Below are 12,016 nucleotides of genomic sequence, written 5' to 3'. Positions count from 1 at the left end.
CTGTGTCTTTTCCCAAGTTCTTCAGTGCGCTCTCCCAGTCAGAGTGGGTAACCCCATTAGTATTCACTGATGTTCCTCACCATGTATAGTCCAACCCATGCTTCTGTCCTAACTTACTGTAAAATACTTGCCTTTCTCCTCCCAAAGAAGTACAGTGGCTGCCTGGCTGCATTTGGTGTGCCTCTGTGGTTGCCTTTTCACACCTCCCCTCTTACACATTTTCTCAGTGAGATGGCTATTTGCTAGGCTGCGCACAGCTGGCCTGAACTTGAACAAGTGGTGGGACTGCTGCTCAGCGATGACTGGCTTCAGTCTTCACGTCATGGTTGGCCCGTCCATGGCTGCTGACTTCATAAGGTCTGCAGACCTCCTATACGCACACGTGTGCGTGCACTCACGCACACAGGAGAAATAAAGCAATAAATAAAAGGGCGATTGCTGGGAACGTTTGTCTCCCAAAGCACTGGCTTTGAGCGCAGTAACCGAATGACACGTTGGACTGCAGGAGACACGTTAGAGCAGGAACATGCTTTCAAGGATGAGCTGTGAAGTTCAGCATCTTCAAGCAGATGCCTGAGCTGGGTGTTGGGAAGTCTGGGTGTGGTTTTGCCCATGTTTCATATTCACACTGTGTACTTCAATACTGCAATAATTGCTGTTGCTCAGATCCTAGGGATTGTAGCATTTAGAAACAAGGATGTGTGATGATGAGGGTCACTAAGCACAAAGACATTTACGGTGTTTCTAACTTTTCCTGGTGACTGATTTGTGCAGTCATTAAGGAAAAATGATGTAGTCAATCTTGTTCCAAAGGCACTTAATGCTCTATTCATGTTTTAATTTTTACTAGCTCGCAGGGAAGGCGAGTGAGCCAGCAGCATGGATGAAAATCAGTCTGATGCTCAAGACCATATGCAGGCTGACAGTATTTGATCCCTACTGCATTAAGCCAAGATTTTTCTTTATAAAACTGAGGAGCAAGAAGCAGCCCAGTGCTCCTGTAAACCCCTGGTGTGATGCACACCTGTGCAATAGGGCTGACGTTCCTTGGAGAGCTCTTTACTTTGTGTTTCACTCTGTCCAACACAGAGAAATCCTATTCTTGAATGGGACTTCTAAATGCCATTATAATACAACTGTTCACTAAAAATATGAAGTGTCAGTTAGCCTAGGCTGCTTGCTGCTTCAATTGCTGCTTTCTTAAAAGTGCCACAGCATGGAAAATAGGTTTCATCAGCATCTTCCACGTCCCATTATACCAGCATCCTTGGGTAGCTCACACATCTCCTCCTAATTTGGGGAAATGCCATCTAGTGCCTCCCTCCCTGCAGTGGCTATTTGGGGGCTTTTGCTTGTTTGTTGTTCAAGTTAAATAGCATGGAGCGGGACAGGGATGAAACTTTTAAGGCAGCTTTGTGTGTTCATGGTCCTGCTGATTTCTGCACCCGGTGAAGTCTTTGTACAGGATGTAACAACAGGGCAGGTGGAGGAGGGGAAGAAGGTGCTACTTAGTAGGTGGATGCCACAGAAGAGGAGATGCATGGCTTCTGCTGCTGCAGTTACCTGCTTTTCTCCTGTATATCCTGTGGGGTTTCCTAGCTCAGAGAAATTGTTGTATTGATTCAGTGCTCAGGGTCTTGAATTTTGCAGGAGTTAAAGAGCCCAAGAGCATCCTTTCCTCTGAGCAGTCTGTGCTGCTGGAGCAACAGGCTCCAGACACACCAGCTTCTTCCATCTGCTGCAGCAACAGGTCGATTTGGACACTTTTCTTTGAAAAATGTCACTGTTGTTTTGGTTTTTTTTTAACCTGTTATGAGGCATCATCTGAGGTCACTCACCAGTATCTGCAGCTTGGTTTGGCAGCGGGAAAGTGAAAGTTTAGTGGATTGTTTTATTTCTCCCTTTTGCAAATAATCACCTGTGAAACTCCGTGCCTCTGCCGCGTTGCTGAGAGCAGAGCAGCCAGAGGACAGTGACCCTACGTGTGCTGCAGAGCCAGGGCGAGCCAGCGTGGATGGTCCCTCTCTCCCGTGCCTGGGGTGAGGAGCACTGCTCGGGGACGCTGGGGCTCAGCCTGCTCTTGTGCACACCAAGGGCTGCCCTTGGGCTCCTCGGGACATTTCCACAGGGGTTCTGGACAATGCTTACAGACATACTGGGACTACACACTCCATAAATCCCTAATGTTCACATCTTTTTCTCAGTCCTCCCATTTCTCTAGGGAGTCAGCATGGATTAAGCATTTCTGAAGCCTCTTCCACGCTGCAGTGCAATGCTTTGGTTTGTTTTGCTCAGGTTTCTGGTCTAGTTGCCTTCCCTTGAGTGTAGGGACCACGCTTCCCTTTTAAATGTACAAAAATCAGATGTCTTTTCTGGCCTTGTACCAGCTAAGATTACCATGACCACATGCTCCTGGCAGCTGTGTGTTAAGGTGCAGCTCCCCATTACAGTTCTGCAGGAAAGGAAAGCCCAGCCGGGTGAATCCTGCCCCGTGCACAGCATTCCCGCCCCGCAGGCATGGTCTCCTCACTGTGCTGATGCAGCCGGGCGTGAGATCGCACTAAAGGTGAAAGAAATGAGATTTCAAAGCAGCTAGGAAGAAATATTTCCTAAGCATCTCCTAAAGTGCTACAGCCGCAGAAACTATAGCAGGGAGCTGCACCCTTGTTTTAAGCCTGTCGCTTGTCTCACTGAATCCAAGGGAGTGACCTGCTAAAATACCTTGCTGTTGTGAAGCTAATTAAGTTAGTTTGGGTGCCACAGAGCCCCTGTTGCTGGATAACGCAAGGCTCAGGCATTTTAAGACTTCTAGTAAAGGCTCAGCTAACGAGGAATGATCTGGGCTTTCCTTGGTGGTGTGTCTTCTGATGTCCTTTGTGCTTGAGGACTTCAGTGGTACAGATATCATATGGCTGGGATTTCAGCATCTCATAGCAGCAGCATGACTTATAGTAAGAGCTGACGTAGACTAATAGGATGCTGAAATGTGACTGTGAGGGTACATGGTTGGGCTTTGCTTGTTGGAGAAGTTTGCTGACATCCAGGAGCACAGCCCCTCATGGGAAGGGGTGTAAAGTGTTGCAGGGCTCTGTTGTTTTTCTGTTTTATTTCATCTAGCACATGTTTCAGCTCAGATTGTTGGAAAGGATGAAGGAGGGCTTACTTACAAGTGCTTACTTTCCATATAATCCTTAATGCATGGAAATCTAAGCCTACAAGGATTGATTTTAATTCCCTCCAAAAAGTTGCTCCTGGCAGAATCTGATAAAGCCGGTTTTAGTCTAATTCTTCCCAGCCCTGCCTTTGGTGAGCTATCGGAGCATACCTATCTTTGGGAATTCATTTGGTGATCACCGCAGCTTGCATTCATTATCTCAAATACCTCCCAAATCGTCGGCTGATGCACAGGGGCCTGGAAAAGTGGTCGGACAGCATTTTCTGAAACTTTTCACTTTTCGGGAAGCACATCCCCAGGTTCTCGCTGGTGGTTTGCTTTTCTGCCCTGTGTTGAGCTTGCCTATTCAGTGCAGAAAATTAAGGAGAAGCAAAATGACTCCATAGCTCTTGATTGCTCTGCGCTTCCTCTTTTCACCAAGATTTGCTCATCAGCAAATTGGGTGAAAATTTGCCAGGGTTGCCAAGTCCTTTTGGTGCCAGACCGACCTTGCTCCCAGCCCTCAGCCTGGCAGCAGCATGGCCGCAGCACGAGCGGGTCGTGGTTTCCCACAGGAAGGTTGGAACCTGGGCTCACCCAGCTAGGAATTTTGTAAATTTTTAAGAGTTTTTGGGATACATACTCTGTTTTTTTTCTGCTACCAGCCCAGTGAATCGGGTAGTAGCCTTCCTATGTTAGAGAGGTCTTAATGAACAAGATGTACCCTCATATTCCAAAATATCAGAATAGGAAATGCAGCAAGGTTTAGTTTAAAGCAATTTGCACATACTTGGTAAAATAGAATAATCTTTGTTGCTCCTGAACTCTGAAACAGAAAACAAATTTCTGTGGAAACAAAAACACAGACTTGCTGCTGCGCTGGAACAGGGCGATGCATTGCAGGAGAGATTTAGCATCATGTTCTGACCTTTCTGGAAACAGTTGATATGGAAATATTTTTGTCATATTTATTTAAACTTTTTTTCTTGCATTTATTTAAACTAGGCAGTATATTTATTTGAAAAAATCAGCAGCATGCCAATCCCCGGTTCTTGGCATGTGAACAAAACTAATCATGCAATAAGCGTAATACCCTTAAATCTGTGCTCAAATGCTTTGATCCTAATGCTCTTAGGAAAGTCCTTTTGTTCTTATTTCTCCATGTAAAGCACCAGGTGTGACTGCAGTGGTTTTAGGAGATAATAAAGATAATAACAAGAGGAAGGTTTACTAGAGTCTTTACTGCAATGGCTGGAGCTGATTTTTGAAATAGTACTTCTCTACTATTTTAAGTGCCACAATCATCTTGGATTTTTTTTTTTAAGAAACAACACAATGTGCTGGTTTTGCGTCATCCTCTATGCAGGGCTGTCCTCCCGGGTTCACCCAGGGGTGCTATTTACTATCATGCCTCAATCACAGGCTGGAAACAGCATTTCAGAGCAATGTTTTCCAGTACTTGAGTGGAGGCAGAGGCAGGTTGACCATGGGCATGCTCAAGTGCATGTCATCCTTGACTCTAGGAAGCTGATCAGTGAAAAAAGTCAATACAGTACCTTGGCTACACCTTCAGGGTTGGATCCAGAGGTGATTAAAACCAGTAGACGTCTTTCTGTTGACTTCAAAGAGCCTTGGATGAGGCTGCTATTCCACAGAGAGCCACCCGTCCATCCCCAGTACTTTGAAGTATTTTCTACAGGCAGTGGGGGATAGGAAAGAAATCAAGCAAAAGAAAGGGACATATGAAAGGGGTGGTTTTGTCTGTGCAATTCAAATGTTTTAAAGAAGGCAAGGTCAAAGCTTACCTCTCTATGGCGCTGTTATTGATAGATATCGTAAGTGGGTGGCAGCATTTGCAGCGATAAAGAGTCCTCAGAGTGAAATGCAAAGTTTCTCCAGGGTCTGAAATGAATGGTGAGGCTGATGGCAGTAGCTAGGTGTATTGCTTCCCTCAGTCACGTGGCATTGAGATAAAGCCCACTATTAAATTATTTTCTGCATGTGGCTCACATATGCTTAAAATCTACATGCCAAATAAAAGTTGGAAATACCTGAGATGAATTAGAAGGCAGTTATGAAGTAGACTCTTTGTAAAGGAATTTTCAGTCTCTGATACTTGGTTACATTAGATTATTCAACCCCTCTTTTCTGGCAGTGCAAATGGGATCATAACTCACATGTGCATGAAAGCAAATGGATGGTTTAGATCTAAAAATGCACAGCTGCCTAACTTTGATTTATATTGAAGACAGACATAGAAATGATTAATTCCAGCATCTTGGGAATTAGATTTAAGTATTAACAAAATTAGGCAAATTACGCCTCAACCTCTGGGTGCACCGAGGTATGCATGCAGTCTTGTTTGTCGGTGGGATGGTGAGACAAATGTCAGAATCGGGCTCTGTGCCAAAGTTAAGTGATTTGTAGAAGGGGGATAACAATTTCGGAAAAGACTAGCACCATGTTAATTGTGAGATCAGATATTTATCAACCAATTTCAGATCCCCAGAAACATGTTCGCATTGTTGCACAATGTGGTTATTCTCCCTTTAGAATAAGCAGTGGATCCAATCTATTTTTTTAATTAGAGAAAAGATGCAGTTTGCTGTACCGGCTCGGGATGCAGGGCAAGAGAGAGTCCTGATTAAGTCTGTGAATTTACTCTTTAGCTTTTGCTGTCCCAGTAAAGTGGCATCAACCTGCATGGAGAGCACTTACTGAGGAGCACTTGCATTTTTGCTAACGTATCAGTATTGGTCTTTAGTCCAGTGAGAGTAAATGGATGAAAGTATTAAAAGTTTACAACTGGGTTTGGTAGGATTTGACATTTCTTCTTGCTGCTGATGTTCGCTGCCTGGCGAGAGATGTAGAAAGAATGAAAAAATGAACTTCTGATGAAATTTGAAGGCTTATGAAAATAGGATAACATTAACTCAATCTTTTTTTCTGTTGATACTAAAGAAAAAAGTGAAGTTTATGAATCTGGGTAACTCGTGAAAGTCATCTTTTAGAACAAGGGATGGCATTTCCTCTGTTTCTTAGTGCAAGGTTGAACCGTTGCTCTTTGGGGTTTTTGGCCTATCTTGAAATTGGAGCTGGGCTCAGGAAAACTCAGAGTTGCCTGTCCCTGCCGCAGGCTCGTCTGGCTTCCCCGCCTCTTGCAGAGGAGCATCATTAATGGCCCTTAAACCCTATTGATGGCAAGGGACGTCAATCTTTTGTCGATCTGTAACAGTCTTGCAGCAGGAAAAGTCTTTTTCAGGACATCACTTATACAAGCTTTTAAGCAGCAACATCTGATCTGATGAGTTACATCTATCTCTCTCCACATTGGTCTGAATTTTTCCATTTCAGAGCAAGTTACTACTCTCTCGCTGGTTCTTTGTGTACCTCTTAACACAATAGGGGCTGAATGAGTTAGAAGTAGGGCTGTAATTTAAAATAATCACGGCTGTCAATGTATATGCCAATTTCTATTCTAATGAATCTTCCAGAGCTGCTACATGTATAAATTGTAGGTTTTTAGGTTTCAAACATATTCATAGTCTGGGAAGAACTTGGGCTGTAATTTATTTCTTAGGAAATATACTAATGGAGTGGCTCTAAAAGGAAGGTAGAAGCTTCATCGTTGCATGTTTGCTCCATTCTGAAAAGAAAGCAAAACATTTTATATCGAGAGATGGTTGAAACGGTGTGTTTGTGCTCAAGGATCAAACTGGGATGCTTATGACATAGCATGTAATGACTTGCATAACACGTAATGAAGAAATTGAAGCTGAGTCTCTGGATGCATCATGCTGAGTAAGAGGCTTGTTCTACACGAAACTGTCATATTAAATTCTTGTCGTGATTCCAGACCCCTTTGATTCCTAAATCTTTTGGAGGAGACTAATCTGAAATCAAAGTGAAGTTGCTTGGGGTTTGCATGCCAGAAGTGGTCACATTTGAAAAAGTTCAGTGAACCTGCAGAGGGAGGTTGAAATTAGTTGCTTCACTACAAAGCTTACAGCTAACATACCTGCTGATTTGCTTTTTGCTTTGATTCTTCAGGCTCTGCCTTCTTGCCACCTTCTGAGTTGTTTTCAAAATGCATAAATCTTAAGGATGAGCATGTCCTGGTTTCAGTCTGTTGAGTAAAAAAAAAAAAAAAAGGCAAATCAGTCTGCACTGGTAAAACAAACATGAGCTTTAATACCAAGGACATGGAAAGACTGCATTTTTCACTTCTGCCTTGTCCTTTGTGCAGCTATTTCCTTCTGTGAAGGTATATATTGCTCTTTACTCTCCTGATTTACCAACATTTGACCTCCCTTTGTACCAAGGTAAATGGAAATGGTTCCTTTCAAGTTCTTCTGAGTAGATACTGAAGGCTCCTGTCTTGATCCCTGTAAGATGACTCTGCTCCTTTGAAACCACTGGAGCAATGCCAGGAATCCAGCCTGTTATCCTTGCTGAACGTCAGCTGCTTTCTCTATTTTGATATTGGCATTTTGGGGTGCTTTGACCAAGAATATCATGCAATATTAAGTCCAAATGGGAGCATTTCCAGCAGTTACATTCTGCCCTTCCATATTCCCCTTAAGCTTTGTGTAGGCTGCTGGGCACCTGGGGATGGGCTTTTTGGTCCAGATAAAAGAAAATGCCTTGGATAGCCATGGCCCGTGTATAACCACGTAGATGGCCCCGCATGAAAGCTGATGTGTTGTTACTTTATATTTACAGTGTTCTGTCTCCTGTGGAAGGGGCCAAAAGCACCGCAATGTGTACTGTTTGTCAAAGGAAGGGAGGCATGTAGAAGAAGATTATTGCAAGCACCTTGCTAAGCCCAACATGCAAAAGAAATGCAGAGGGGGCAGATGTCCGAAGTGGAAAGCAGGAGATTGGGGACAGGTGAGACGTGTTGTATACCCTTTTGCACCTTTTGATATTCTTTCTCCATCAAATTGGTTAGAAATTGGTTTTCCCATCATTTCTGTCCTCTTGAATTTTTCAAGGATAAAAGTTTTGGGCCAAATCCTCAGGTGGTGTAAAACAGTGTAGTTTCATGGAGAGCAGTGGAGCAGCTGAAAAACATGGCAACTTGCTTGTAGTGTCTATCTGAAAGCAAATTCCTTGTTGTATATTTTACATTTCTGCTAGAACAGGCATTAGTATATAATATCAAAGAGAATCTACTATTTATTCATGTTTTTAATATCGCTGTTATTTAAATATGTCACATCCCAAACAAAATCTTCCTTAGTTTTGAGAAATCTGAAACTAATTTTATTATCAGCTTCCTGGGAAAGCCTAAAGAATAATCAGAGCTGTTCATTAAAAATGCTTTTCACTACCTTTTGTTTCTTAACAAGCTCATCACTTGATTTTGCTTCATTAAAAAGTCAGACACTGATGCATAAAGCTGAGGCTGCTGGAAATGTGAAAGTGCTTGCAGTCATTAAGCATCTTGCTTGCTGAAAGCATACCTTGAATCCATGTTTTCCTGAAAATAACGTCTTTGTCATCACCTTGAAACTGCTGCATCACATTTTTATCTCTGAACCTTGCTTTTCCCTCTACCTCATTAGTGTGCTAATCAGCAGAATTATTGAAAATCCCAAACTAAATGAACTGTTAACTTGTAAAACATCATGTTCTCTTGCGGTCTGTCTTCCAAATTAAGGTACAAAAATACCTGTTCTCACTGTATGCAAGTTTCCTGAAAGATAAACCATTAACATTGCTGCAGGCACACATGCAAATGTTAGGGCTAGGACACTGTATTCTGGTTTAATGTCGACTATTAAAAAAAAGACAATAAACCTATTGATGCTCCATGATTGTTTTCAGACTTTTTTTTTTTAATGCTTACCTTTGAATTTATAGGATAGGGATGTTTCCCACTACGTGTGTAAAGGGCTAGAGTGTGCGTTCACCGGGGAGGTTCAGTTACTGAGGTCAGGGTCCTTTACCTAAGGTATGCCTGGGCCCACCCAGGTAGCTCTGCATAGCCCTGTGAAATACACAGTACTGCTCTCATATTGGAAATTAAATCAATATTATTACCTGCAGGACTGAAATTTCAATTTTATACAGGAAGCTAGACTGAAAAGACACGGGAGGCCATTTAGATAGTCTTATCAAATCCGATTTGCGCCTTATTTAAAGTGACTGCTCCTGAAAGCAATTTTTTACAGCTAATAATTGTAAACATAATAATGTAATGGTCTTTTGATTGTGTTAAAATACACTAATGTTAATTGATAAAAGTGTTTTAAAAATCCCAACATTCCACCGCATGATTGGAGTTAATTTTATGCAAGTGCAGAAAGAAACCCAAGTTAATAGGAGGATGAGGTGATTTATGGCCTGAGGTAATCTCTTGTGACTAGGCAATTAAGGAATATTTGTATGCTAATGATAAGGCTAAGAATAGGCAGCACATTTCCAGGGGTAGCTGCTCAGCCCAGGTCCCTGATGCTGTACGTGCTCAGCCAGCCGGCATCTTGCCTGGGGAAAGAATAAAGGGGTAGAGACACTCATTCTGCAATATCAAACCGGGCTTTTGAAAGCCACGTGAAATGCTCTGACATGGTTTCCTTGCGTCCTGCTCCTCGCTCGTGCTGGCAGCGTTTCTTTGCCCACCACAGGTGAAAAGCGGGGCTCTCAGATGTTGGGAGCGCTGGCCACGGCCATCCTTGTGAGACGTGTGCAGGGCTTGCGCGGCTTTGCGAAAGATTTAACGCCGTAGAGCTCAGGTGGATTTAGGTGCTGAACTTCTTATTAAGACTATGAGACAGGCAGGGCTTTGGCACTCTGAATACCCAGTAGATCAGGACCTAAATGGGCAACAGAAAAGCCGTGTCACCTTTCCCATCACCGGTGACACTGTTGCAAATAGGAGCTGTGATCAGTTTGCACTTAGATACTATCAGAAAAAGCTTTCTGAAGGTCTAATTGCCTCCAAAAGGTAATCCCAAAGCCGAGCTGCTGTGAGCTGGCTGCCTTTTTTCCTGGGTAAACCAGCAAAAGTCTGTGTGAGAAATAAGGCAAGGTTTTTGCGTAAAAGTGCATCCTCCTTGTCGCCATATATGCACAGGACCCGTTGCATATGCCTTTAGGGTGGTGGTGGTGGGGTATTTCTTTTCCTTTTGGGAAAAGGAATGATTCAAAAAATCAAGATTAAAAAATACAGGAATGGTTAAAAATTAATCCCGGTCGGCAACTTGCTAAGCTGGTGCTCTGCTCCCAGGTATTTTTCTCTCCAGATGTTTTGTATTCAGAGGCTGGGTAATTCTTTTCAAGATTGTTATGAATCCACTTTCCTGCAGCAAAGCATTTTTAATATATCCGAAATAATCAGAAGGGAAGATAAAAGTTATTTTTCTCCAAGATTTAAATGTGCTTGTGTCTGCACTGAAATGTCAGATTTAATGTGTTTGCATCTCCTAAGTGGTATCAATTATGGCCATTTACCTTTCACTTAACAAAAATACCAATATTTATTCTGCTGTCTGGTATTTACATATTTCAGCTACAAGCTGAAATCCAGCCCTGTCTAAAAACACAGGTAGAGCATGAGGTAGAGCTGCTCCGTAGCCGAGCTGGCACTTGGCAGTTCGGCGATGGACTTCATCAGTGGAGAAAGGACCACTCCTGGGAGAACGTATAGACCCCATAGAAAGGACAAACAGGCTGCCTGGCTCGTGGCATCCCTTAGGGGAATATATAAGGACAGCACAGGTTGGCTGCCCCTAAACTGAATATCTTGTGGCAGTGTAAGCCGGCTGTATGTCCCCAAGATAGACACAGGTTGGCTGACCAGTATTCTGGATTAAAATAGCCAGGACGAAAATGGTGTTAAAACTCACCAAGTGCACTTAGGAAGCCCGTTCAGCTAGGAGAAGCCTCCCCTACGTACACTCCTGTAATTAACCCATGGAAAAGCTCTTCACTTGCTTGCACGCGGGAGGGAGTTCAAATCTCTTCAAGGGATGGTCCAGAACGCAGCAGCCCTGGCCTGGGGTCCTGGAGGGGGTCTCGCTCCCCGACTGTGAGTGTTCCCCACCGATTTGGTCGGGGTGCAGCGTTTATCCTGGTGGGCTTCAGCAGGGGCAAAGTTTCACCCCAGGCACACAGTGACATGAGTCTATGGCTTTGCCCGGTGCCCTGCCTCACCCAGCACGACTGGGGACCATCCTCCTCCTCGTCCTCCCCAAACCCGCTCTGCCCGGCTGTCACACGCAGCACAGCTCCCCCTGAAAGAGCCATGGCATAGCTTGCTCGCCCTTATCGTAACATTCCGGGGCGTGTGCCTTTTAGGTCGGTAATAAATGCAAACCAAAAGGCGTTTTAGAGCATGGTATGCATCCTGGTGTATATGTTTCTCCAAGTTTGTGACCATTATTCAGTTTAACTGTCCCCTATGGAATGCGTAGGACAAACAGCGCTGTTAATCACAGGGAGGCAGCACAGCATATGGGAAGCATTTGCATCACCAGTGACAGAAATCTCACTGCTACTTTCAAAAGGTACACAAAAAAAAACCTCCCACCCTCTTCCAAATATCTGAAGCCAGGCAAATATTCACAGTCAGCTTTTCTTTGGTCCTCTTGGCTTTATGGGACGTTCGGATGGTAAAGCAAACGGAGCATTACGGAGGAATACTCTGCAGAAGAGAGAATTGCTTCCCCATTAGGCACTGCTTAATTCCCTACTTTATGAGGGCTCACTTTTATGGGTATTGCAATAACAGGCTGCAAACTTGTTTTCTTAGTTCCCGATGTATTAATAAGGTTGCTTATATTAACTGTTAATTCAGCAAATGGCTAATCATAATAGCTGGGTTTTAAATGCATGCCTTTGATTTTTACACGCTTTCTT

The 12,016-nt window shown here is 43.5% G+C and overlaps 1 protein-coding gene across 9 annotated transcripts in view; it reads left to right on the top strand.

Annotated features, from left to right (window-relative positions):
• ADAMTS9 (ADAM metallopeptidase with thrombospondin type 1 motif 9) overlaps nucleotides 1-12,016 on the top strand; it is an 85,910-nt gene that overhangs the window by 53,147 nt on the left and 20,747 nt on the right. For 7 of the 9 annotated variants that reach the window (XR_012837045.1, XM_075762339.1, XM_075762342.1 and 4 more), the window contains one exon: nucleotides 7,877-8,044. The exons of the other annotated variants lie outside the window; for them this stretch is intronic. Coding sequence is in view for 6 of the 7 variants with exons in the window: in XM_075762339.1 (XP_075618454.1) it covers nucleotides 7,877-8,044 (168 nt within the window). In the remaining variant the exon portion in view is untranslated. The remainder of the gene's footprint in view (nucleotides 1-7,876; nucleotides 8,045-12,016) is intronic. 9 annotated transcript variants of the gene reach the window in all.

This window comes from Balearica regulorum, chromosome 10 (genome assembly GCF_011004875.1).
Source record: "Balearica regulorum gibbericeps isolate bBalReg1 chromosome 10, bBalReg1.pri, whole genome shotgun sequence".
Taxonomy (NCBI): Eukaryota; Metazoa; Chordata; class Aves; order Gruiformes; family Gruidae; genus Balearica; species Balearica regulorum.
Note: the sequence above shows the minus strand (reverse complement) of the source record. Positions and strands in the feature narration are given on the sequence as shown.